The 26,224-nt window shown below is 46.7% G+C and overlaps 1 protein-coding gene across 1 annotated transcript in view; it reads left to right on the top strand.

The window, feature by feature from the left end:
• The first annotated feature begins 6,579 nt into the window (after positions 1 to 6,579).
• LOC138550118 (uncharacterized) overlaps positions 6,580 to 26,224 on the top strand; it is a 494,885-nt gene continuing 475,240 nt past the window's right edge. The window contains exons 1-2 of the mRNA XM_069642386.1: positions 6,580 to 6,715; positions 16,407 to 16,469. Coding sequence (XP_069498487.1) covers positions 6,704 to 6,715; positions 16,407 to 16,469 — 75 coding nt within the window. The 5' untranslated portion in view covers positions 6,580 to 6,703. The remainder of the gene's footprint in view (positions 6,716 to 16,406; positions 16,470 to 26,224) is intronic.

The raw sequence follows: 26,224 nt of genomic DNA, 5'->3' as shown, positions 1-26,224 counted from the left end.
CTGGTTGCTGCTCTTTTTCCCTACTTAAGGAGCCCTCCAGCCTCTTTTCCTCTGCAGATAGGGAGCAGGTTCAAGTGGATCTATGTCACCTGGCCTAAGCCCCACCCGCATGACGCCTTCCAGGTTGTTGCTATATTTCCCCACTTAGCAAGCCCCGCCCACCTGGTGCCTGTCAGGTTTTGCTCTTTTCCCCCATTTAGCAAGCCCCGCCCACCTGGTGCCTTCCTGGTTGCTGCTCTTTTCCCCTACTTAAGGAGCCCTCCAGCCTCTTTTCCTTTGCAGATGGGGAGCAGGTGCAAGTGGATCTAGGTCACCTGGCCTAAGCCGCACGCACCTGGCACCTACCAGGTTGCTGCTCTTTTCCCCCACTTAGCAAGCCCTGCCCACCTGGTGCCTTCCAGGTTGCCGCTCTTTTTCCTGACTTAGCAAGCCCCGCCCACCTGGTGCCTTCCAGGTTGCTGCTCTTTTTCCCTACTTAAGGAGCCCTCCAGCCTCTTTTCCTTTGCAGATGGGGAGCAGATGCAAGTGGATCTAGGTCACCTGGCCTAAGCCGCACCCACCTGGTGCCTTCCAATGATGTGAAATCTGAACTTTATGCAGATCCTGCAGACATGCTTATTAGGAAACCTTGTCATGTAGGTTTCAGGAAGATGAAAAGTGGAAAGAAAAATGGTTTAAATCCATCATGCGAGAGCGAGACCCCAAATGACAGTTTTGTAACCAGTCTCTCACGTGAGATTTCCTGCTTGCTTGCATTATAAATCAATATTCGAATTTGGAGAAAACATTATTTGTTTTAAAAAGGTTTCTAATTCACCCATACAAGTCAGTCGATGTGTTCAACTACCAGACTGCACCATGTGCCTGAGAATAGCATACATTGAGCCTTCATCCGCTGCTCTAAGTTTCCAGTGAACACAGAACTTGAAAAAGAAAATGGCGGAAGCTGTCAGGAAGCTCTTATTAGTATTCTTGCAGGTGTGTGTACAAGCTCGCGGCTGGTCAGATGTGCAATAGGATCCATACAGGACAGATGGATCCAAGTCATGAATAGTGCTGGTGGGGGTTGGGAACAGGGACCTTTCCAATCACCGGATGTTGGGATTGTGTTGGGGTTAACCATGATCACTGGTTTAGGAGTTCCCTATCTAGTTGTTGATTTTTGTAACGCAGAACTTGCAGAAATTAACGTTTTCCATTTTACAATATCGTCTATCTTCCTCATCACGATAGGGTATCAGGTAATATTATCCCCACCAAAAATATCGCTGTATATATGGTCGTCAGGAACGGCCACAGGCGATATTTTTAGTGGGAGAATATACGGGAGGGAAAGCCCAAACTACGCACAGGACTAAGGGCTGTCATTAGCAAGAAAACACAAGGGGGGTGGTCCTGGCTGAAACAGTCAAAGCTGATTGCAAGTTATTAAAATGCAAATAAAATTTGTTATATATCTAATCCTTTGTTATGGTACTTATTCGTATAAATCCAAAGGAAAGATGGAGAGGTACCAGGGAGAAAGAGTGTATACCACAAAACACTTAATTGATATAAGACTGGGAGTCTTTTTTATTTTTTCTCCTCAGTCAAATTTTCATTATTAAACAAACAAAGGTCGCATAGACCTGTAAATGATACAAACATTGCATTATATTGCATTATACAAAATATTCATTATTTCACATTCAGACATGTAAACAGCAAAAACACATTGATGCATAGATCAATAGAACATTTTTTGTTGCTCTAACACAAAACCTTGGATAGGTCTAACAAAAGCCAGGCTGGAGGGTGACCAAAGTAGATCGCTGGGGGGGGATATTTTTAGTGGGGACAATATTAGGATTTTCTGGGAGCGGGGTTGCGGAGATAAAATAATAGGGGAGTAGCGGGGGTGTCCCCCGCAGGTTCCATGCCTTAATATCACCGTAAAAATATGGCGTATTTTTGTATGGCAATATTTTTGGTGGGGTTATTAACACATGGAACTCACAATAGGGCACCATGGGGACACAGGCAAACCATGGAGTCATCTAGTTAATGACTCTTTACTCTTATTTTATAAATGTTTTGAAGGGTTGACTAACTGGTTCCAATTTGTGTAACTGAGGGGACCCTGGAAATACGTTTGTGAAGGGTTTCCACCATAAAAAACAGTTTATCACTGTGAGCATGTGGTGCAGTGTTTTGCCCTTGACTCAGATGTGACAGGGCTCTCATCGCACAGTGCCCCCTCCCGGGGTTTCAACTGTTCATGGTGCCTGATAGGTGTACTGTACTGTACCCTATGAAGAGCTGAGGGCCAGTCCTGCACCATAAGGTATTCACCTACTTCCCTAGTGGGCTCCTTTCTTGGTAGGTACGAATATTGGTTGATAAGACTATTTTCCGGTATGGATCTTGGCCGAAGGGACATAGGGTGAAATGGCGACTGGACGATCTGGATCTTGATTGATAGGATTTGTGTTCCATATGGCCCTTGGTTGACTGGTGATGGCACCTGATATTATGGCTACCACTTGATACCAAACTCCTAGGCATACACTGCTTCAAATGCCAAAGGACACGCCGCTCTCTAAATCTGTCGTTTATCTGCCGCGGTCATATCTGAGCTGCCAATCTTTTCAATTTGTTGCTTTTGTTTGCACGATACACATGGAAAACCGCCCTTGTTCTGCATCTGGTACCAATATGTAATTGCACTGTTCTCCAAGCTGCAATCTACTTTTATACTACAGTGTGTATTTGGTCGTGTTTATTACTATCCATGATACTAACTGAAATCTAGTCTGGTTCTTTAAGAGCGCCAGAGGCACAGTTCCAGCACCTATTGTTCCCCCTCTGGAATGCAATTTAGGTCCATCGGTCTGTGTCTGTTTGCGGTCAGCTGCTCTCATCGATTTGCTAATAGATTTTTTATTAATTTTTTCTCGGGCTACTTTTGGCTGTGCTGCGGCTGGGACTGGTCATCAGTGGAAAGACCCACACATGAGCTTCTCCAGTCTGAAAGCTCGTGAAGACATGCTCAACGAGCGACGCAAGAACCTTCTAGCGGGACATCAAAGCCACGAGAGCCTCTCGGACAGCCTGGCCTTGAAGAGGTTAACAGATGAGGTACTGAATCATTCCAATGTGCATTCATTTATGATTGGTAACCGTATCTCTGTCCCCAAAAGACCGAAGGATTCTTTATGTTACGGTTAATTAACCGTTCTCTTGTTTCTGATGCAATTGCTATGTGACTAGACCATTAGCACCCGGGGATGCCTGGAACGCGGGCTGTATGGATTGGTACAAGCCTATGTTCTGAGCACCATGGTTAGCAAGCACCCCCTTTCATTCCTTTCCCAGCTCCCCCTTCCCCTCACTTTAGCACCCAATCATTTCCTACAGGGGTGCTAATCGTGTCTCTTTTTTTCAATAAAAAAAAACCCCTGTAACTTTAGAGCGTAGCCCAGCGCCGCCCAGTGCTTTGAAAACGGACTTCAAGCACACCAGCACTGCGTTCCCCCAACCCTCCAAAACAGCACCCGTTTAGGGAACTATCTGTCACGTATTCTAGAGCATGACCTCATTGTGCTGTAAACTGTACCCATCATGAAATCTACAGCGTTTCCATAATTGTGCTGCAGTCTTTGCAGCAGGGGTGTTGGTAGGTCTGGAAAAGATCCGGGGCTAGGCTAATGTCGGGACTGTTGGGACTCAGGGCTAGCTAGACTTTTGGTTGTAGGCCCTGAGCTTCTATCCGGGGCTACAACCAAAAGACCTGGGACTATAGCCCCCTTAATCCCCTGCTAGCAACGCCTCTGCTATACACATCACGTATTTTAGAGCATGGCCACCGGTGTGCTGTAGACTATATTCTTCACGTATTCTAGGGCCTGACCATGGGGTTGCAGTCTATAGACCCATCACATAATGTACAGCATGCCATCATTGTGCTGCAGATCGTACACATTATATATTGAAGAGCTTGGCCATCATTGCACTGCAGACTACACCCATAAAGTGCTGTCGGACATGGCCATCATTGTGCCGCAGACTATACCCATCACATACCTCGCTCCTTTCTCTCCAATATTCAGACCTTTTCCATTGGCCATGCTTTTACTGACTTTCACTATGCACTAATGACTCTCTTTGGCCAACACTATCCTGCAATCACATGCACACCTTCCTGTTCCCGGCTCTGGATCACCTCGGGGTTCGAGACTGTCACAACTATGATGCTGGTGCAAATCACAGGCTTCCACCCTACTCCTAGCCTACAAACATTATCTCGCTGCTCCCACCTCTGGCAAATCCACAAAAGCTGTCAAAAAGTGCAATCGCCACCAGAAACTTTCATCTACCCGCCAAGCTTTGCATACATCTCCCAAGCCAATATATATTGCCTCCTTCCACTCTGCTAATGACTTTGATCACTACCTTTCCTTTACAATCTATAAAATTCATGACACTCATTGCCCTTCTTTCTCACTTCCTGATCCTCCTTCTATCCACCACCTATCCACCTAGCCCTTCTACTGAACTACTTCTCCCCTAGCTCTCCGAATTAACAACCATCATTTGCAGCTCCAACCCATCTTGTGCTCCTATCGACCCGTTCGCTCCTTAAACGGCCAAACACCTAGTCTCAGTTACCTCTGTGAGCTCATAAATATGTATTTCTCCGCTGGACTTTTTACTGCCTCCTTCAAATCTGTAATTGGCCTGCCTCTTTTGAAGAAGCTCTCTGCTGACCCAAACATCCCAGTGAACTATTGCCCAGTTTCACTCGTACTCCATTATTCAATGGTCCATGAGCGGGTGGTCCATAACCATACCACTAAGTACCTTGAGGATAATGGCCTTGGAGATCCACTTAAATCGGGCTTTCATAGTAAACACTCCACCAAGACTGCACTCATGCTTGCTGGCCCTCCAGGCATAACTGCTCCCTTTTAAAGTTCCTTCGCCTAGTTTACGAAGCTATCCATGGTCTTGCTCCTCAGAGCTGGGCTGATTTTATCTCGGTATGCTCACCACCTTCCTGCTTACGGCAATCCTCTGCAATAAACCTCTCTGTCCAATGGGCCCGTGCCTCTTCTTGCTGCTGCTCTTTATCCCTTGCACCTTAAAACTCTTGTGTATAGGCGCGTTATAAATGCCATATCATATATCCTATCATACTCACTGCATTGGAAGCCACCATCACAATCAAAGCCATTCTGACTATGGATCTCTTCAAAGCTTGGCTTAAATGTCACTTACCTGCCAAAGTGTTTGCTCCACCTGCACTCTCTCCCATCCTCACTATCTGACCCCCTCACTACTTCCAGTGCAGCGTAATAAGCAATATAATTGTGTATATTTGTACAGTACTCCGCTTTAGTTTGGTGCACTTGCCCCGTAGGTTAATGTTACCTTTGTAAGTCTTATATTTAGTTTGGTTATTTTGTTTCCACCTGGTCTATGTCTACTTTGGTCAGAGCCTCGTAAACTGGCTTACCACTTGTTCTCATCGCTGTGCTATTGCACAGGCACCCATCCGGGAAATGCCATTGGTCAATGTGTTGTTGTAAGTCACGCGATGTTCCAAATTGACATTCCTGCTCTTCAAATAAATGCAAATACGTATTCTAAAGCATGGCCATATTTGTGCAGAAGGCTATATCTATCACATATGCTAGAGCACGCACATCACTGTGGTCCAGGCTATTCCCATTGTGTACTCTAGAGGATTACCGCCACTGCTGCGATGCAGACTATACCCATCCAGGATTCTAAGGCAATGCCATAATTGCGCTGCAGAACATACCCATCACATATTCTAGAGCATGCTGTCAAGACTCGAGGATCGCGAGGAACAAGAATACCTCCGTCCATAAGCAACCAACAGCAAGACAGTAAACACTTGCTGTTCGAGGATTAGGGCCACAAGTGGCAAGAACAGGATACCCAGGTCATCCGGATGGCTGCTGAAAGGGAATGATCAGGTTAAATGAACAGGTAATGAAATGCAAGGCACTTTCTCTATAGAAGGAATGTCACCTACGATAAGCCACTAGATGGAATGCAGGAAGTGGAGTTAATACCTGTTCCATCAGTGGGTAGATAGCAGAGGAGCCAAGGGAGAGGAGAGATGAGGTAGAACTACCACACTGGAAGCACCTGAAGACTAGATGGAAGGTCGGGATGGTCGAGGAATGCTAGAATACAAGGCAAAAGAGTTCCGGTTTCAACTGAGCAAAGGGGAGTTCCAGAAACAGTCCGTGAGCAGTCCGAGGTCTAAATACCAGGAAATCCAAAAGACCATGCACGGTACCAAGCTAGAGGCAAAAGAAGTCCTTACAACAAGATCCGAGGGTCGAAGACAGAGTAGAGCAACATGAACTAGGAAAAAACGCCTGGTGCTGTAAGAGAACAGCTGAGAAGCGCTGTTTGATTGATTGGCGTTCGTTTTATGATGCAAAACAAGTCACGTGATCCCATAGTTTGTGTGACGCGTCACGTGAGTCTTGAGGTTACGGGGCGCAACGCCTACCATTGATCACTGTGGCCAATTGGAGCCGGTGCTATTGCTGGGGGCGTGGTGGTTGCCTGAGCGCCGCGCAACGTTGTCTCCCGGGGGACAGACGGCTGTTTCCGGTGCTGCATGCCAGAAGTGCCCCATTCCGCAGTACATGCATACGGGATGTGTGTGTGATCGTGACCTGATATGTGTCCTTGGGTGAGTTCGGGACTTTACAAGCGACCGTGTGTGCATGACACATGCCCATCATTGTACAGACGGTTAAACCCATCACACACTCCCGAGCATGACCGGTATTGTGGTGCAGCCTTACCATCATGTCTTCTAGAGAACGGTCATCAGTGTGCTGCAGAATATTCCCATTAAATATTCTAGAGCCTGTCCATTATGCTGTAGTCTATACCTATCATAATTTCCACAGCACTGCCTTCACTGCACTATACCCATTATGTATTCTAGAGCATGGGCATCATTGCGATGCAGAATATACCCACCACACATTCTATATCGGTGCTATCATTGCACTGCAGAGTAAGCCTATCACATATCTTAGAGCATGGTCATCATTGCGATGCAGATTATACCCATTGCAGATTCTAGATTGGTGCTATCATTGCACTGCAGAGTAAGCCTATCACATATTCTAGAGCATGGTCATCATTGCGATGCAGATTATACCCATTGCAGATTCTAGATTGGTGCTATCATTGCACTGCAGAGTAAGCCTATCACATATACTAGAGCATGGTCATCATTGCGATGCAGAATATACCGGTGTCCGGTTAAAGCTTTGAATCCAAAAGGATCGAATGCCATAGGGTCGAGTCAATTTGACCTAAAACAAAAGGGTCATTTTTTTTTTTTATAATATTTTTTTGGGTTTCCGTTTTGGAAAAAACATGGTTTTTACCACCAAAAAAAGGGTTTGGGGGGTGACCCCCCCAAAAAAAAAATAACAAAAAGACCTTTTGATTCGACCCTTTGGTAATTCGATCCTTTGCATTCGAAACTTTGACCTAGAACCGAATATACCCACTACACATTCTAGATTGGTGCTATCATTGCACTGCAGAGTATGCCTATCACATATTCTAGAGCATGGTCATCATTGCGATGCAGAATATAGCTACTGCACATTTTTGATTGGTGCTATCATTTCACTGCAGAGTGTGCCTATCACATATTCTAGAGCATGGTCATCATTGCGATGCAGATTATACCCATCGCAGATTCTAGATTGGTGCTATCATTGCACTGTAGAGTATGCCTATCACATATTCTAGAGGACGGTCATCATTGCGATGCAGACTATACCCATCACAGATTCTATAGCACTGGGCCCAGGAGGCCCACGCGATCATTTAATTATTGTGCATTCATCTCATTGCTCTACTCTGTCCTGCCTTCTCTTAATGAATGTTCTTCTCCTTCTCCTCCGGGTCGTTGGTGTCTGCTACTCCACCTCCTTAATAACTTCCCCCTTTTCTCTGCTATCTGATACTGCCACATCAATATTTGTTACTCGAGAACATCCTACGGCGGCACCCTGCGATTCCCTTCCTTCTCTTATTTTGCAAACCTTTCCCCTTTTAATTCCTTACTTAACTCTAAAACTCCAAAAAGCATATTATGTATCTGTGGCCTGCTGCATCAGCATCCTGAGTCACAGCGCTTGCTGAACCCATGGCACAAAGTAGATCCAGGGGTCACAATGCCCATGTGACAGCAGCAGTGACAGAAAGGTCTCTGCCGTACAGGGGCAGCATTTAAGATATGCACCCCTTTAGCCAAACGATTACGATCATAAGTAGCCCATGCTGTGGGCAGGATAACTTCTCAAATAAAGCTCTGCCTGAGATTAGGCATAGTGCATGGTTCTATTTATAATCACGGGTGCCACATTCAAAGTGACATCGCACATGTGTCAGCTCCTGTGAGCCAGTTCCGCTGTGGAAGTTGATGTGTATTCTGGCCAGCTGGGGAATAGCCAGCTGAATGGCAGGACAGGAACCTGGTGAGCTGGGCCAACTCTTTGATCTCTTTGCAAAGGCAGGTAACATACTCTGCCAAAGGCAGCAGTTTTGGGCCCAGGCAGCAAATGAGTAAGCTCATACAAAAGGAGTAGCCTCCCACCAGGGTGCTACATCTCTAAAGGCATTTGTTCTTAGTGAGAAGGGAATGGGGCAGAATTATGATAGGAAGGAAGGCTCTGGTTAACAGAAGAAGACTTCCACCATCTTGATTTTCCCTGTCCCTCTCTCTCTGTGCTGTCCCCCCACTTTCTCTGTAGCAGAGCACTTTGAGCGTAAAATAAGAAGGGCAAAGTCCACTCGGTTGAAGAGCAGGGATTGGACCACTAAAGTAGAATAGCTTTTGCCCAATCAACCAGTGACGTTTGCCTTTACAATCCTTGTAACTCCAATTAGTCACAGTCGGCACGCCTAATGGCTGGCCAGGCAGGCATGCTGTAGAAGTCCTCCTGAGTTGCGGCTTCCAGGCGGTCCAGGAGGTGCAGGGGGGCCCGCAGTGCCCCCGGAGGAAGGACTGGTGAAGAAAATATCCATACTGCCCCATTGGGTAGCCCGAGTGAAGAGAGAAAACGGCAGAATCCCGGGTTACCTCGTCACAGCAGACCAGGCAAAGAAAAGCTACAGGTTGCCACCGCGGAGCAGCCCAGTTGAAGAAAAGTCCCCCTCCCCCACCTCCCTTTGACGCAATGCGGCCTGCGAGGATGACATCAGCGCTGCAGGCACAGCAGTGTCCCCATGATAATGGGGACGCTACCTAAAGTCAAGATGGAATCGCAGGGGCACGGTGGTGACATGGGCGGCGCTCGAGGCTATGGGACCCCTCTAAAGAGAAATCCTGGCCGCAGCAGTGTTGTCAGGCACGCCCCCCCCACACCTCACACTATTTCCTCTGTTCACTGATCTTATCATTTCTATGCAGATGACTGCCACATTTTATTTTCAGTTTCCTCTTTTCTCAGAGTCTCTGCATTCTCAAATTCCACCGCCTAATCCTCCACGTTCTATCTTTTTTCACCCACCCTATCTTCCTCGTTCTACTAGAGCTTTCAACCTCAGCGGTATATTTGATTCTTCGCTTTCATTTGTCCCTCATATTTCGCTGGTCGCGAAATTATGCCATTTTTATCTATTCAATATTCGCAAAGCCCAGTTATGGAGAAGCCACTGCTCCCCTGCCACCCCTACACATCATTGTCTGGTGCATACTGTTTATAATATGCAATTGTCCATGATGACGACTCGTGTGACATGTTTACTTTGCTTTGCTATTGAATGTCACAATTTTGTTCAATAAATGTGGCCTTATATTTTCCAAAGAAAGATATGTGCGTGTCTCCTTGGCGGGCCCTGACCCCTGCGCTGCCCTGACCCCTGCGCTGCCCATCTAATAAACCATGAGTGGGATGGGACTTTTTTTTTAATAGCTCATACTGCAACCTAAATCACTTCTAGGGGCATCTAATGTTGGCAGGAAACACACTGAGATTAAATGATTTGCCCTGGATTCCACACCTCGATTAAGTGAGTGGTAAAGCCAGAATTTGAGTCTGAATTCAAAGTCCTGAAGAGTGGAAAAAGTGGCGGTAAAATGATTTGATTGTAGCTTTATTTTGCCCATCCTGAATGGAAGCCTACAAGCCTCCAGAATGCAAATTAATGGGAATTTACGAAAAATCTCATACAGACACAAAGGTAAATGAAATGCATAATAAGTCATTGGCCCTCATTACGAGTGCGGCAGAATCCGTGCCGGTAAAACTGGCAGATAGCCGCCGGACCCGTAATGATTTACCACAGCCTGACTTGCCGTAATCACCGGGGGATTACAACCCCAGCGTTTCAGGAAGTGAGGCGGTGGTAAATGTTAATCCCCATTGCCATTTGAGTCCAAAAGGACTCAATGGGGATGATGGATGCACCGGCACCGTTTATAACTGTGCAGGTGCTTCCGTGTAAGTCTGCGGCCGGGTGCCGTTCTGCCCACTAGGTCTGCCATGGCAGGCGGTACGGCACCCGGCCGCAGACTCGTAGTTTGCCGGTCCGGTAACCACGGTGCCGGTAAGCTTACCGGCACCGTTGTTTCCGGTCCGGCAACCTTGTAATGATGGCCAATGTTACACACAGTTTGTTCTGTACTCCCATAATTTCTAATCACCCAACAATCACACTTAAATAGCGTATTAAAAGCTTATATAATGTTAAGAAAAAAAGTGGCAGTTACCTTTTCCCATCACTAATCACTTCCGGTTTTAAATATTCTGCTTCCACGGAAGGCTAAAAAGATACGGCCTCACTGGGAGGGCCTGTGCAGCCCTGGCTGACATTGATAGGAGAAAGGCATCGCAAGGGTAAACCACCAGCACTTGACCCATGTCCGACTGATAAACCCACCTCTGATTGCACTCTGCCGGAAACATTTTGGCGCCCCTTTTTTTAGGTTTAACAGATGTGCACCACTTACACTGTGCTAGCAACATGATAGGAAATGCTCTTTTGTTGTGTCATTTTCAAGGTTTCATGATCAATCCTCTGAAAGGCAAATGGTTTTTGGGGGACGATGTGGTGGGAACAATCCTACAGTCCCGCCCCCCCCCTCTGTCACAGGGGGGATCCCACAGTAAATAATTTCAATTTTTGGCACTGCCTAAACACCCATCAGTTATATCATAGTTTTCAAACAAGACCCACAATCCATACAATTAATTCTGTTTGCATACAAACAGTGTTAATGGTTACTCCAACAGTATGATGTTAGCAAGTCAGTACCATTCTGTTCATTTCATGAAAAGGTCTGCCCGGGCGAGCTATGCTTCCACACAGAAAAAGATACATACTACTTAGGTCAGAACCCCACTGGTGAGTAAGCATGAGAAGAGGATCGGAAACCGGTCCATATACTTGCTATAGTCATGCTCTTGTTGGACCAGGTCAGTGAGGTGCAGTTTGATTCTCTAGGCGTAGCAAACAAGGCACCCATATATGGGCATATATACTTTCACTTAGGGGGGCAAACTGAAACCAACACGCATTGGCAAAGCCAACAATTTGGGTGTTTCGAGTACACATGGGATAGGCATTTGGCAGACACTGCCATAAGGGTTCAACCTGACAATAAGGTGGGAACATTTGGAAACTGGTGGGAGTACCTAGGCATATGATGGCATTGTCTGTCAAATGCCTGTGTAATACATAAACAAAAGTCAAAATGATTGGTTTTGTGATTGCTTGGTTTAGGATTTCAATGCAAGGAACACATGTGAGGACACCCAGATTGCATTTAAATCTATGGAGTGAAAGAAAACAAATTGTTAAGATATTTTTTATTAAAACAGGAGCTCATTTAGAGAGGCAATTAAGTCATTAAACACTCAAAAGAATGCTTAGATATAACACAAGCTGGCCCAATAGAGCACACAGTTTGATGTTACTTTGTGACAGTGCTAGCTCAAAAGAGTACCCAAGAGGGTATGTTTCAGCCGGGAGGGGGCAGGTAGTTTGTGGGACATAGGGATTAACATGGCAATGGATGGGTAAACAACAAAATGTGTCGATAAAATGTGTGTCCCTCCAAACATCCTTTCACCATCCTATCTGCGGTCCAATGCCATCATTCTGGCTTACACCTAATAGCCTAATTCAAAGCCTTACACCAAACAAGTTTTTGATATTACTATACTCTCCCCTCCAGAATCACACTATTCTTACTTACAATCTTATTTTTTCACTTCTATTTAAGTAGTTGATACAGCAGAATATATACTTAGAATGTAATTTGTAAGGGTCCACGGTCTGATGGGTGTAAGCCTCTGAATCAATCAAAACCACTGCTATTGCTTTGGCCAGGCTCCATACCTTTGTTTCCAAATCAGCCATGGACTCCCTGCCACTAATGTGAGCAGCCCTGCCCAAATTGCTGGACAACAAGGCCTAAAAACGCTTGCGGCGGCTTGTGTTCCAGTGAATGCAATTTGTCAGGTACCTCAGCTGGTTATGCACCTGGTGCGGAAATCTGGGTCCAAGCATCATCTCCAGTCATTTCTTGTTTGCTACAGTTAACCATCTTATTAAACATGATGGGAACAACAGTCAACTTAATAGGTATGAAAAAATAGCTACCTTCTAAAAGGAGTGGTTTGAAATGTAAGACCATCAGTGCATTAAGACATGTTGATTGTATACTATATATGTAAAGTGTTGTAAAATGTTAATTAAGAAAAAGATCAACAGTGCAGTTAAGATAAGCAACACAGGATCTTGGCTAGATAGTTGCTGGCTGCCTACTTGAGCAAGTGTGCTACCTTCCTTAGAGGTGTAAATCGCCCCCCATCTCCCTCTCAATTTCTGCTTTCATGGCTGTGGGTCATAAATCATTATCCAGGGCAAGCAAACAAATCCTGGCTGGGCCTCCTGCAGTGCAGCCCCTCAGAATGCTAACTGCTAAATCCCCTCTGCCTGCAACCCCCCCCCATAGTTCCCCTGGGGTTCCAGTGGTGCTTAACAGCACTAACAAGTTTTCCGTTTTAGGGGGGGCAGGGCGTGACCTTGGGGGGCCTTGCCCCCCTGCTGGAGCTGGGACTGAGCGCAACCTTTTTTGGCATAGGGTGGGTAGTGGGCGTGTCTTGACTTTGTGGTTGGCCCTGGGACTGTCTCTGGTTTTGAATCTGGGGGAGCGCACTGACAGAGTGATTTGAAACTTGGGGATCAATAGCAGTGCCAGGTTCCTGGGTTTTATTCAAAGCCCTATTGGGATATTTCATTGTAACCTATCCTAGAGCGTGAAACTAAGCAGTGGTCAGCACCTTTTAGGTCTCAAGATGTTTAGAACTAAAACTCCCATCAGTCCTAGACAGAATAGGCAATGGTAAGGGTTCATGGGATTCGCAGTCAAAAACATCTGGAGAGCCACAGGTTGCAGACCCCTACTCTGGAAGGTATTAGGAGCGGATGCAAGGGTCTTCTACTGGTATATGGCAGAAGTATGATTGTTGGGAAATCCTGTGAATGCAAGCACCCCATTAGGACGCTCACCCTTCTCGGGACACTACATTGCATTCAAGGTGTCAGGCCAAATGGCACCATACTTGGAAATTTGACAGACTATATACCCCAACCGTACCGATGGCAGACATAGCTCATATTTGTTGGCAGGTCCTGATTTTCATGACGCTTTGACAGACTTGACTTGTAGATGTGTTGTGTAGTTGTGTAGTTGGTGGCATTATTGCCATTAGCATCTGCTACAAGCAACTGGCAGCTATTAGCAAACTTTTTTCTTTTCCAACAAAAGGCTTTGGAGCGGTTCTTCATTCAATAAGAAAATACCATATCAAAAATGGCTGCCATGGAAATTGCAAAAGAAGTTCCAGTTGAAGCCCCTATTCTATTTCCATGGCGGCCTAAGTGAGGAAGAGGAGAAACAGAGAAGAGCTTACATGTCTTGGTGGAGAGGCCGTGGCTGAAAGGCAGATGCTGTGCGTGTGGATGCGTAGAGTGGCCAGGGCATGGCAACACAGTGTGGTGGAGCATCTGGCTGCATTGCTGGCAACAGGTGCTAAAACAGTGCACCACGAGTATGAATTAACCTTTACAGAAAGCCTGCATTCTGCACTTCCTGGACGGCTGCCGTACAGTATCAGGCTGCTGACTGCAGTTGTGGGGGAGGGGTAGTAATGCTCCAGGCATGTGCTTTGAGTCCTGGTGTGTAGGTGTAGGAGACACTGATGGTCAGGTTTTGTGATAGTCCGCATTTGTAATTGAAGGAGGCAGTGGTGGTTATGACTTGTTGTAAGAGGCAGTGAGTCAGATGGTGTATACTTTCTGAAGGTAGTGGAAGCTATGGCTTTTAGTTGTTTGGGCTACTGGAGGTCATGGCTTTTAGTTGTTGGGGCTAGTGGAGGTCATGGCTTTTAATTGTTGGGGCTAGTGGAAGTCATGGCTTTTAGTTGTTGGGGCTAGTTGAGGTCATGGCTTTTAGTTGTTGGGGCTAGTGGAAGTCATGGCTTTTAGTTGTTGGGGCTATGGCTTTTAGTTGTTGGGGCTAGTGGAGGTCATGGATTTTACTTGTTGGGGCTAGTGGAGGTCATGGCTTTTAGTTGTTGGGGCTAGTGGAGGTCATGGCTTTTAGTTGATGAGGCTAGTGGAAGTCATGGCCTTTATTGGTTAGGGCTAGTGGAGGTCATGGCTTTTACTTGTTGGGGCTAGTGGAGGTCATGGCTTTTAGTTGTTGGGGCTAGTGGACATCATGGCTTTTAGTTGTTGGGGCTAGTGGAGATCATGGCTTTCAGTTGTTGGGGCTAGTGGAGGTCATGGCTTTTACTTGTTGGGGCTAGTGGATGTCATGGCTTTTAGTTGATGGGGCTAGTGGAGGTCATGGATTTTAGTTGATGGGGCTAGTGTAGGTCATGGCTTTTAGTTATTGGGGCTAGTGGAGGTCATGGCTTTTAGTTGATGGGGCTAGTGGAGGTCATGGCTTTTAGTTATTGGGGCTAGTGGAGGTCATGGCTTTTAGTTGTTGGGGCTAGTGGAGGTCATGGCGTTTAGTTGTTGGTGCTAGTGGAGGTCATGGCTTTTAGTTGTTGGGGCTAGTGGAGGTCATGGCTTTTAGTTGTTGGAGCTAGTGGATGTCATGGCTTTTAGTTATTGGGGCTAGTGGAGGTCATGGCTTTTAGTTGTTGGGGCTAGTGGAGGTCATGGCTTTTAGTTGTTGGTGCCAATGGAGGTCTTGGCTTTTAGTTGTTGGGGCTAGTGGAGGTCACAGCTTTTAGTTGTTGGGGCTAGTGGAGGTCAAGGTGTTTAGTTGTTGGGGCTAGTGGAGGTCACAGCTTTTAGTTGTTGGGGCTAGTGGAGGTCATGGCGTTTAGTTGTTGGGGCTAGTGAAGGTCATGGCTTTTAGTTGATGGGGCTACTGTAGGTCATGGCTTTTAGTTGTTGAGGCTAGTGGAGGTCATGGCTTTTATTTGTTGGGGCTAGTGGAGGTCATGGCTTTTAGTTGATGGGGCTAGTGGAGGTCATGGATTTTAGTTATTGGGGCTAGTGGAGGTCATGGCTTTTAGTTGTGGGGGCTAGTGGAGGTCATGGCTTTTAGTTGTTGGTGCTAGTGGAGGTCATGGCGTTTAGTTGTTGGGGCTAGTGGAGGGCATGGCTTTTAGTTGATGGGGCTAGTGGAGGTCATGGCTTTTAGTTGTTGGGGCTAGTGGAGGTCATGGCTTTTAGTTGTTGGGGCTAGTGGAGGTCATGGCTTTCAGTTGTTGGGGCTAGTGGAGGCCATGGCTTTTACTTGTTGGGGCTAGTGGAGGTCATGGCTTTTAGTTGTTGGGGCTAGTGGAGGTCATGGCTTTTAGTTGATAGGGCTAGTGGAGGTCATGGCTTTTAGTTATTGGGGCTAGTGGAGGTCATGGCTTTTAATTGTTGGGGCTAGTGGAGGTCATGGCTTTTAGTTGTTGGGGCTAGTGGATGTCATGGCTTTTACTTGTTGGGGCTATTGGAGGTCATGGCTTTTAGTTATTGGGGCTAGTGGAGGTCATGGCTTTTAGTTGATGGGCAGTCATGGTCATGGTTTACTTATTTTGGGGTAGTTATGCTGATAGATTATAGTTGTTGGCTTAAGTGGACGTAATGGCTCCCCCAGGTTGGGTAGTGATGGCCAGCTGGCTCAGCAATGTGAAGTAAGATATTTATGATAGAGATGAAGGAGTACAAGTGTGATTTCTAGGACACTTCTCAGAGGCCCAACGGAGGTTCTATGAGCAGGCTGTGAATGCCATCTAAAGAATATTGTTTCACTTTATATCTCTAACATATATAATAAGAGAGTCTTTCTGAACTGTTCTGCGCCTTTAACATCTAGTTTTGTTTTACAGTTCCACAAGTTGCGGATGTCGATTGAAGATACTGTGCCAAATCTGATATCCTCCCAACCCAAGGTAACACACTCTGAGCGCTTTATAATAGACTGCCCTGAGCGTCCACTCAGAGATTTTGAGAGTTGACTCGACTGTTTTAGGTGCAAACCTCAAATATCTTTGTGGTAGGAATGTGACCAGTTCAAATTGGCAAGTCTGCTTTACCACCCTGTCCCTCTTGCTCATTCGGGTCTCAGGAGGATAGCTCGGGGGCAACGCGCTCGTCTTGGAAGCAAGACGATGCGGCGCAGCACAGGTTCCATCCCTGGGCCTGCACTTCGAAACCTCTGGGTATTAAGCGCGTTATAAATAACCCATTACAATTCCATTCCTTAGCCAGTGCAGTATGTCTACATATGTTGCCGGCATGCTGTGTATCATGGCCCTAAATCTCCTTCTTACCTTGTTTAACCTCCACCCCATTGATCCAGATTCTTAATAGGACCCTCCACCCTCATGGACGTCTTGATGTGGCAGTAGCAACAGGCATTCTATGGATCTGGCATTTTCCTGTAATCCCCAACCGATTTAAAAAAAAATAGGTGGTAGTGTCCGTTTTTTGAGGGGCTGAGCTGCAATGCCTGTTATGCTCGAAGCAGCGGTGTGGCAATACCTAGAGACACAGATCCTGCTCTCCGCTTTCATTCCCCACAGTATGTGATGAGCTAGAAGCGGCAGGCAAACTGGACCAACTCTATGCAACATCTTCTGTCTACAGCTGTGACTTTTGTGGTCAAAGGGAAATGCCACCATACAAGAACTTCCAGACAGGGTTCATGGAGCGGGGGCGAAGTGGTGCTTCCTCCAAGGCAAAGACAAGGGGCTAAGATGTACCTGGACTGCCACAGGAATCATTCTTAAAGTGAAAAACCTATTTAATAATGTTCTGAACATATATAGGGCCTGAGTCACAGAGTGTTTTCCTATGGGATTGCGCCATTATAAAATGCTTCTGTGAATCAGGCCCATAGTATTCTATGCTGTCTGTGAATTTTCTGACCTAATGCTGCAGGGCTCAACGAGACGCCTGGGACAGAGATCTCAAGACTGCCACGAGTCCCACGTCTCTGTTTCCCTCGCAGAGGTTTAGAAGATGATTAGAATCTAATCTCACAATTAGAAGACATAGCGCAAGGTTTATACCTCTTATTCGTCCTCTCCCTCTTCATCCTCGTCTTCATCTTCCTGAAGGAAGCAGTGGAGCAATTCATTGAATATCTTTGAGAAAATTTGGATTTTCTGACATCAGAAGCGCCTCCCTGCTTCTTCTAGGTTTGAGGATCGCAGCATGAGACGTAAACCTCGATGGCTACATGGGAGCAATCATATAAAACCAGTGGTAATGAGAGAGTGGGCAAGATTTTATAAAAACTCAATTCAAAAGTTTAATTTACATGTGCAATTCAGAGGGTGAAGGACCCATGCTCGCAAAAAGTTGCCTTAGTATTTGCCTCCGTCACACCTGCTACGTCTGAACCCATTACCAGTAACCTCCAAGCAGCTCATCACTGCATATTTCTATCCTGCCTATTGCTTAATCCCTTAAATATTTAATGTATCTTTCCCCCTGCCTGCAATGCTAAACCCACTCTCCCAGCTCCTTCCCACCCGATGCAATCCCTCCATCCTTCAAGTCTCACAGACTTGGGGGTCTTCTGTGACAGCAGTTTAAGACTCAAGCAGTTCATCCTGGCTATGTTATCTGCTGCCAGGATGACCCTACTCAACATAAAGAAAAAATACCCTGATCTCTGCCATTGTGCTCAGCAAACGGGTTTATTGTTCCAGCCATCTCCTTCGTCCGCCCCTCTACTCCTTTGCTCCTCTAAATAAAGACAGTGCTACTGACGCTGTCCACATCCTCCTCCACCTTCGATGGCCGACACCAAGCTTGCACAATCGCTCTCTTTCAGTTCCTACTTGCCATCTACAGTGCTATCCATGGCCTTACCCCCTCTACCTCAGCAGACTGCACATCTCTGTACTCTGTCCACTCGTACTCTGCGACCCTTCTGTCTCCGTCATCTTTCTGTCCCCTGCAGTCTTCTGTGCCTCATCACACTTCTGCCCTTCTTCCTGCTTGCCTGTCCCCACTGGAATGACCTCCACCTGACATGGATGCTAGCCCATGAGTAGTTAAGACAAGACTAAAACCGCACTGCTTACTCAGGGAAGGAGTGCCTCCTGCTCCTCACCCCTGCCCACTATCTGACCCCAGCTCATCCCTCTGGAGAGTGTCTCATGCATTTGTATGTTAGGGCATATATGTATATAACCTGCTGATATGCACACATGTTACCTTATTTATGTGTGTTCCCTGGCCTCTGATGACAGGTCTGTCACCATCACCTCCTTGCTGCGTTCCTCCTGGGTGAAGGATGGAAAGCCCATGCGTCTCAAGGCGTTACTCTTTTGAAATTAATGGCACCATTAAAAGGACCTACATAAGTTGTCGTCAGGCACATACCTTTTAACCAAAGCAAAAACCATCCTTAGTTTGTCTCCACACCATGTTATTGTTTCCAGTATCCTTTCATTTAGGCTATCAAACCTAAGCCAAATGTTGGCTCTGCTCTATGGTCTGCTCTCTGCTCTAAGACCTGTCTTCACCTTCCAAGCCTGCTTCATGCTTCTGGCTATTCCATGGCAGCTATCCAGAAAGGTCTAGTTGGGAAATCCCTCTCTTTCTTTTTCAGAGGTCTGGGAGGTAGCCTTTTTGGAGGACAGGGCTATGAGTACCACAAAGCACGGGTACCAGTTAGAGTAGAGTCTTCAACGGTTATAGGTGAAAGTATCTAAAACAAAATGATCGAATGCCTTTTTTTCGACACCAAAAGTGCTGGAAAAAAAAGTTTGGAATGCTTTTTTTTATGGGGGTGGGGTTCCCCCCTCCCTCAACCCCCCATTTTCCTTTGTAAAAAAAACTTTTTTTTGCACACTAAACTAAAAAATATACAAATAAATAAATATAAAAGCATTCGAAACTTTTTTTTCCCTTCCTTTTGGTTTTGAAAAAAATGGCATTCGATCCTTTTTTTCGATCCTTTGACCACACACCGTCTTCAACGTATGCTGTATTTCTGGACCATGTTTAGTCGATTGCCTAGCAATCTGGTCCAGAAGGAAACTTTACTGCACGGAATTCAGCACTGCTATAGAAAATGCCATTGTAGCAATGGGGGACTGAGTTCTATTCAATGAATGTTCTCAAGGAATAGAACTTTGGGGACCGCCACCCCATATTGGATATGAAGAGGTTGAACTCGTACGAAATGGAATCATTTGCAGCATTGGATGACTCTGTTCTGCAAGGCTGACATCCTGTGATCTTTTGGTATGAAAGATCTTTATGACTGCATGCCCATCTGGTAACACATCAATGATTTCTTCGTTGGTCAGTTCCGGGCAGCTTCCACACTGCTCATAATGGTTCTGCCCCACAGTGGGCATAAATAATGCACAAGGTCATTTGGTCACCCATACCTGGAGCACCAGTTAATAAATGCAGCTTCATACAAGAAAGGAGTGGAGGACACTCAGGTGATGGTAGGTACTCTCCAGGAGCTATGTCTGCTCCTGAATGGGGGGAATTAGGGAACGTCTGCAGTATGTATGTTTCATTGGGGCACATTTCAGGACACTTTCAGAAGCACAGTCCTTTGTCTTCTGTCTAACCTACAGAGTTTTCCATGAAGCCCACACCCTTTATGTGGTCTTGCCTCAGGTTATGGGAGGCGGTGGAACTTGGGGCTTGGCTAGACCTATGTCCATTGGTGAAGCATATTCTCAAGCATTGGGTCCTGTCCCTCCCATCAATTAACGTAATTCTGCCCCAATCGCAGGGGAGGTTGTGCAGTGGTGGCAGGTCAAGAATAATTTAGAGAAAAGCTGTCTGCATCCCCATTACATCAATGAGGATATCCAGGGGTAGCAGACATCAGTGGGACTATCAATGCCTAGCCTCATTGACGTAATGGAGAACCACCCTTCCATCCTCATAGGGGCAAGTTCAATTCAAGGGAATTTGCGTCAATATTTAGCACCCTTCTATTCTCCGGGGTTGAGCAATGAAACAGGGCAATCAGTAGAGCAACAATGGCCTATTTTTACTGAAAGGGGTGGGAGCACCAGGTTCCGATGTTTCAATTTTCGAACGATCAAACTCCACGTATTGGCAGACGTTACTCTGCTGTTGTCGATGGTTGTGCTCATCTCAGGGGGGAGAATGTGAAAGCAGACTCGCTAAGCCAGAGGCTCAACCAGTGAACTCATCTGCCTCCACAAGGAACTAGTATCGCACTGGATGAGAACAATATACTCCTAGCCATGACCACTGTTAGAAGCCTATGACTGTCTTCAGGAACACAATCATCACTAACGACAAACCGTGTAACTGTTGTCCCCGCTATCGATCTTACATACCTGCAAGAGGAACATTGCTAAATGCTGCTCAACAAATTTTGCGCCTTTACAAGGCACCCACATAAGTAAGGTCCAGACTCCTTTGTAAAATATGCCCGTCCAACCATTCTTTGGAACACGAAAGTGATCATGCTTGGTCTCCTCCACCTGCTGTCATGTCACCCCTATCACACACATCAAGAACGCCTGACATTCAACTGCACATTTCCTGAGGTCCCGAAAAGCTCAATCGTCACTCTACCTATAAAAGAAAGATGCGCCGACTCCTACGTCATGGTACGATGGCAGACTCGAAAACCATATTTGGTCAGTGAATCATCAAAGGATCATTATTATTACTGGTGATTTATATTGTGCTCAATGCCAGACTCCACCAGCTTCTAAGCGGCGGGACCGGGGATTGAAATTGTGGTGGCAAGCCAACTCTCCCTTGGGTCCTTTAGACCAGTCACTTATTAAGCCCCTTCCCGTCTGGATCTAGGCCAAGAGGCAGGAAAGAAATTAATCAGATTGGGGAAATGCTCGTCACTGCTCTGGATCAATGCATGCAAATACCCCCTGAACTCTCAGCATCTTTTGAAATGATTGGCCATAGGGCGCTGTACCATTACCTGATGACGCATAAATAACTAAATACACAGTGCATCTGGTATCTGTTAATAACATGCACGTAGGGGTACTTAATTATTGGAAAGGTGCGAGTGAAGGCTCTTGCTTGTGGACTGGCTTAGGTTTTTATTGTTATTGCAATATGTTAAGGTTTATTACCTCAAAGCACTTCTGCAAGCACCAAAGCATGTTTATACTGCCAGCGAAGAATGTGGAAGGGAGAGGGTGATTCCTTTACATACAGGAACGTTCTGAAGCCAAGATGGCCTGTTTTATAGTGAGACATGAGGTGTTCTGTAGCAAAGGTGCTCCTTCTTCCTGTGGTGACACACACCATCCTGAAGTGACTGAGCAACACATTTAGTTCAGAAGCCCATAGGGACAAACCTGGCACATAATTATCAATATTTGTGCCAAGTGGGAGGGCAATGCTATGAAGCAATTTGCGTACTAAACATAGGGACCCAGGTTCGATTTGGCGATCCTGAAAGAATAGAGTGAGAACAAAAGCATCTCATCAGTGGAGCACACACAGCCATGCTTCGTGGAACTTATATCAAAGACATAAGTTGTAATTCAAGGAATGAATTTATGTAATTATGTGGACTATTGTTTTTCAATGATATTGACAATGTTCTTAATGCTCTATCAAGCATTTCGGCAAATGGTGCTTGTGCCAAGGTAAAGTTCCACTGATCCTATAACTTTTGGGACAACCCTCCTGCCCCCAAGAAATTCCCAACTAATATGTTGGTTTTGGCCAATGGAGAGAATGTGCTTAAGGCAGGGTTCGAAATTTCCCAGGAGATTGCAGCTATTTATCTCCTGGTTATACCAAAGGGTAGCCTCGTTAGCTTTAAGCCAACAACTAACAGGAGCTACTTTGACTCGTGTGGCAAGTGGTGCCATACAGCCCTAGCTATGTGGTATTAACTGTGCATGTTTGGGGCTGTATATCGAGTAGAATAAATAACTCACCTAAGGGACATTTAGAGGATTTTGCATAATATAAAATGGACAAAAGGTTTGTATCTTGCGCAAAGTTAGATTTGCTGTGCGCTACGTATTAGCTCCTGCCTAACTGATTATGCCGGATACCCAGGAGTTGCTTTTTAATCCTGGTGAACAAATCCCAATTTCGACCCTTGAAAATATTTCCTTCTGGGGGCTAGCTATTTATTAATGTCTATATTAGTGACATATCAGCATCAGACGGCCAAACAGGGACAATGTGGCCGACCAAATGGAGCTACTTCATTAGTCTCTTAGTTATTTAGAAGTTGAAGAGATAGCAGATGGATGAGGCGTGAAGCAGGGTCTTCTTAGAGCTTTTTGGCCCTTATACGATGAGGAGTGTCAGCGTATGGATTAACCATAGAAGATACCACCACATTACTTTGGCAGTGTGAGCCCCAGATCCTGTCTCTACCTGGTTCCTCCCATATCTTGTGACTGCACACACAGCCATGTTTACTCGACCCTCATCTTAAAGGGTGGTTCCTAATACAGCTACCAAATGAAGAGACAATAAAAGTGACTCCAGAAAAAAAGTGATGCTCTAGGCATGAGCAAATCATGCAAGATTGGGCGTGCATAACGTGTGCTGCAATAAATGTGTCATTTACGCACATGTAAATTGTGAAGGGGCTGGGAAAAGTCCCTATGTTTAGGGGAGTTTCAAGTATTGGTCAAAAGCCGGCAGTGGAAGTGATGGAGCACAGCTATTCTGTATGCGATGGTTCCCGAAACAAAAGCACGATTTGCTCCTGTGTTTCCTGGGATTAAATAACCACTGTGAGTTCGCCATTTTGCATTTAGTGGATTGAAAAAAATGTTTTTAAAAGGGGAACCAATTTTAAATGTAATTTGCATGCATGATATGTTCTGTGGTGTGGCCTGGCGCCCATAGTGTCGGTTAGTGTTTGTGAAGGAGGAGGAATGTAGGGAGTGGTAGAAAGGAGAGCATTTTTAGAATCTTTGTCTCTCAGGCCATATTAGTGCACTGGGCCCGATCATTTGCATGTTCGTCTGTCTCAGGGCATATTAGAGCACTGTGTCCTCATTTGCATGTTCGTCTGTCTCAGGGCATGTTAGTGCACTAGGCCCTCATTTGCATGTTCGTCTGTCTCAGGGCATGGTAGTGCACTGGGCCCGATCATTTGCATGTTCGTCTGTATCAGGGCATATTAGTGCACTGTGTCCTCATTTGCATGTTAGTGCACTAGGCCCTCATTTGCATGTTCGTCTGTCTCAGGGCATGTTAGTGCACTGGGCCCTCATTTGCATGTTCGTCTGTCTCAGGGCATGTTAGTGCACTGCGCCCTCATTTGCATGTGTTGTACTCCTCACTGGGACCACCACATGGGGCCAACATGCACCTCTGCGCCTGCGAGCCCCGAGGGGGCCATCTCGTACAAAGACACACAGGAGACAGCTTAGGAAACAACCTCCTTTATTGCCCTCTACACAGATCTGTTCCCGGGCTCTAGTAGCCCCTCCTCTTCCTCCCTGTCCCTCGTGTCAGGTCCTTCCTCTTTGACTTAAGGTGGTCCAGTATTTAAGGTGGCACGCTCGCTTTCACCCTGCAACACCTCCCCCCTGCTTAACATCTTTGTGGGGTCGGCGACTTGTGTTGCGTTCTGGTGGTCGCTGCTGTGTGCGCTTTAGTCTTGTTAGCCGCTGCTCTTATGTCCTCCTCCCTGAGTCTCTCCGTTCTCGCAGATAGCTCCTTTTCTACTGTTGTCCTGCAGTGCTCCTTGCTGATGTGATTGCTGTGCAGTATTCGCGTATTTGGGCTATCCATTGTGGTATTCAGCAGTCGGTCTTGTTCTTTCCGGTGGCTCCCTTTTCTGGGTTCCTTTTGTTGCAGTGTCCTACTCCTTCCTGTTCTGTCCTCTGGCCCTTCCACCTGGGCTTCCTTTCCTGTGTGCCTCCTTTTCTTGCTGCCCTCTTTTCTGGGCTCTCTTTTCTGCTGCCCTCCTTTCTGGGCTTCTTTTTCTGCTGCCCTCCTTTTGGGCTCCGTTTTCTGCTGCCCTCTTTTCGGGCTCCCTTTTCTGCTGCCCTCTTTCTGGGCTTCTTTTTCTGCTGCCCTCCTTTCTGGGCTCCGTTTTCTGCTGCCCTCCTTTGGGGGCTCCCTTTTCTGCTGCCCTCCTTTCTGGGCTCCATTTTCTGCTGTTTTTGCTGCCCTCCTTTTGGGCTCCCTTTTCTGCTGCCCTCCTTTCTGGGCTCCATTTTCTGCTGCCCTCCTTTCTGGGCTCCATTTTCTGCTGTGGGTCTCTTGGGCCTTCCTGCTACTTGTGCAGTGGGCTGCCATCTATGTGGGCGAATTGCCTTCCTCTCATTTCTTGCTGTTGGGCGGAGTGTCCCCTTTCCACTGTGGTTGGACTTCCCCCTCTTCCCTCCGCTTTTCCTTGCCCCCCTCCTTTTGGGCAATTTTCTCTTGAAGCTGTCTCATTTGCTGTTGCCTCAGGGTCATCAAGATCTTCCTCCATCACCTGTTCTTTGCAGTACTGCTATCCTGTCGTTCTCCGGTCCCGCTGTCAATCCGCTCTCATCCTTGTTCTCCGGCGCCATGCTCCTGGTTCGTAACCGGCCATTTTACGTCCTGGTCCTCATGCCGTCCGTGGTCTGTTACATGCTGTATGTGCCATAAATCTCCCGTGGCAATCGTCCCTATATTAGTTCCTGTGCGACAACGCTGTACTACAATGTTCGTGCTTGACCCTCTATGTTGTGTTTCACTGGGCTAGCTGCTGGCCAGTTGAGAGCAGCAGGTCTCAAGTGGTATCCCTCCACAGGGTTTTAGTTCTGCATGAGATCTCTTGGTGCTCCTTGGGTCTTCAGTGGGTGGTGTGTGGCGTTGCCAGACCGCCTTTTCCCATTGCCAGCTCCCAAGTCGTTCCCGCGTTGCTGGTGGCACTCAGATGAGCAGTCTCTGGTAGTCTCTGTTGTGCGCATGTTCTTGTCACCATTGCAGGTGGTTTGTATGGGCTGCTACGTGTGTCTGTGGTTCCCTGGGCTGTGGCTTATGGCGTGGTTTTGCTCTTTTGGGGCTGTTGGCAGTCTACAAATGCGTGCCCTTGGTCCTCAGCAGTGGTGTGAGCGACGTGATGGCTTCCCACCTTGTGGTTATCCTCGTGGTGTTGCTCATTCGTGTTATTGTCCTTCTGTGGGCTTGGCAACTTGCAGTACCGGTGGTCTGCGTGGTGTGGGGTGGACACTGTAGTGGTGGTCGGTGATTGGCCCTTATAGCTTTCTTCTGGTTAACCCTCTGTGAGCCTGAGGATGGATGGCGCTGGTGTCCTCCGGAGTCTTGTCGTAACGCACTTGTCATGTGTGTCTTTTATCACTTGGACTCGTGCTCTGCGGTTTCGTGCTGCTTTTATGATGTGGACCCCCTGGGTTGGCACGATGTCATGTGCCGGTATGTTAGTTTCGTATGTTCCCTTTTGATATTTAGAAACATTCCTTGCTTCGCGGGAGCGTTTTGGCGCTTTTGCGGGCAGTTCGCTGCCGTCATGGCTGGCGGGATGACGGTGTCCCAGTTAGTGTGCCGTGTGTTTTTTTTTTTCCACGCTCACAGGGGCGTTTTGGCGCGCTTGTGGTGCTTTTTGCTGGCGTTGCTCTTCGTTTGGCAGGCGGCGATGGGTGAGGGGCGCGGGCCTCTTTGCGACGCTTGCGCAGGCCTATGTTCTACATGCCCCGATGGGGGAGGGGTGTGGACTCCTTACCGGTGTCTGGTGCCT

This window comes from Ambystoma mexicanum, chromosome 1q (genome assembly GCF_040938575.1).
Source record: "Ambystoma mexicanum isolate Mex_15411 chromosome 1q, UKY_AmexF1_1, whole genome shotgun sequence".
In the NCBI taxonomy this organism is placed as follows: Eukaryota; Metazoa; Chordata; class Amphibia; order Caudata; family Ambystomatidae; genus Ambystoma; species Ambystoma mexicanum.
This window is presented reverse-complemented; position numbering and strand designations above follow the sequence as displayed.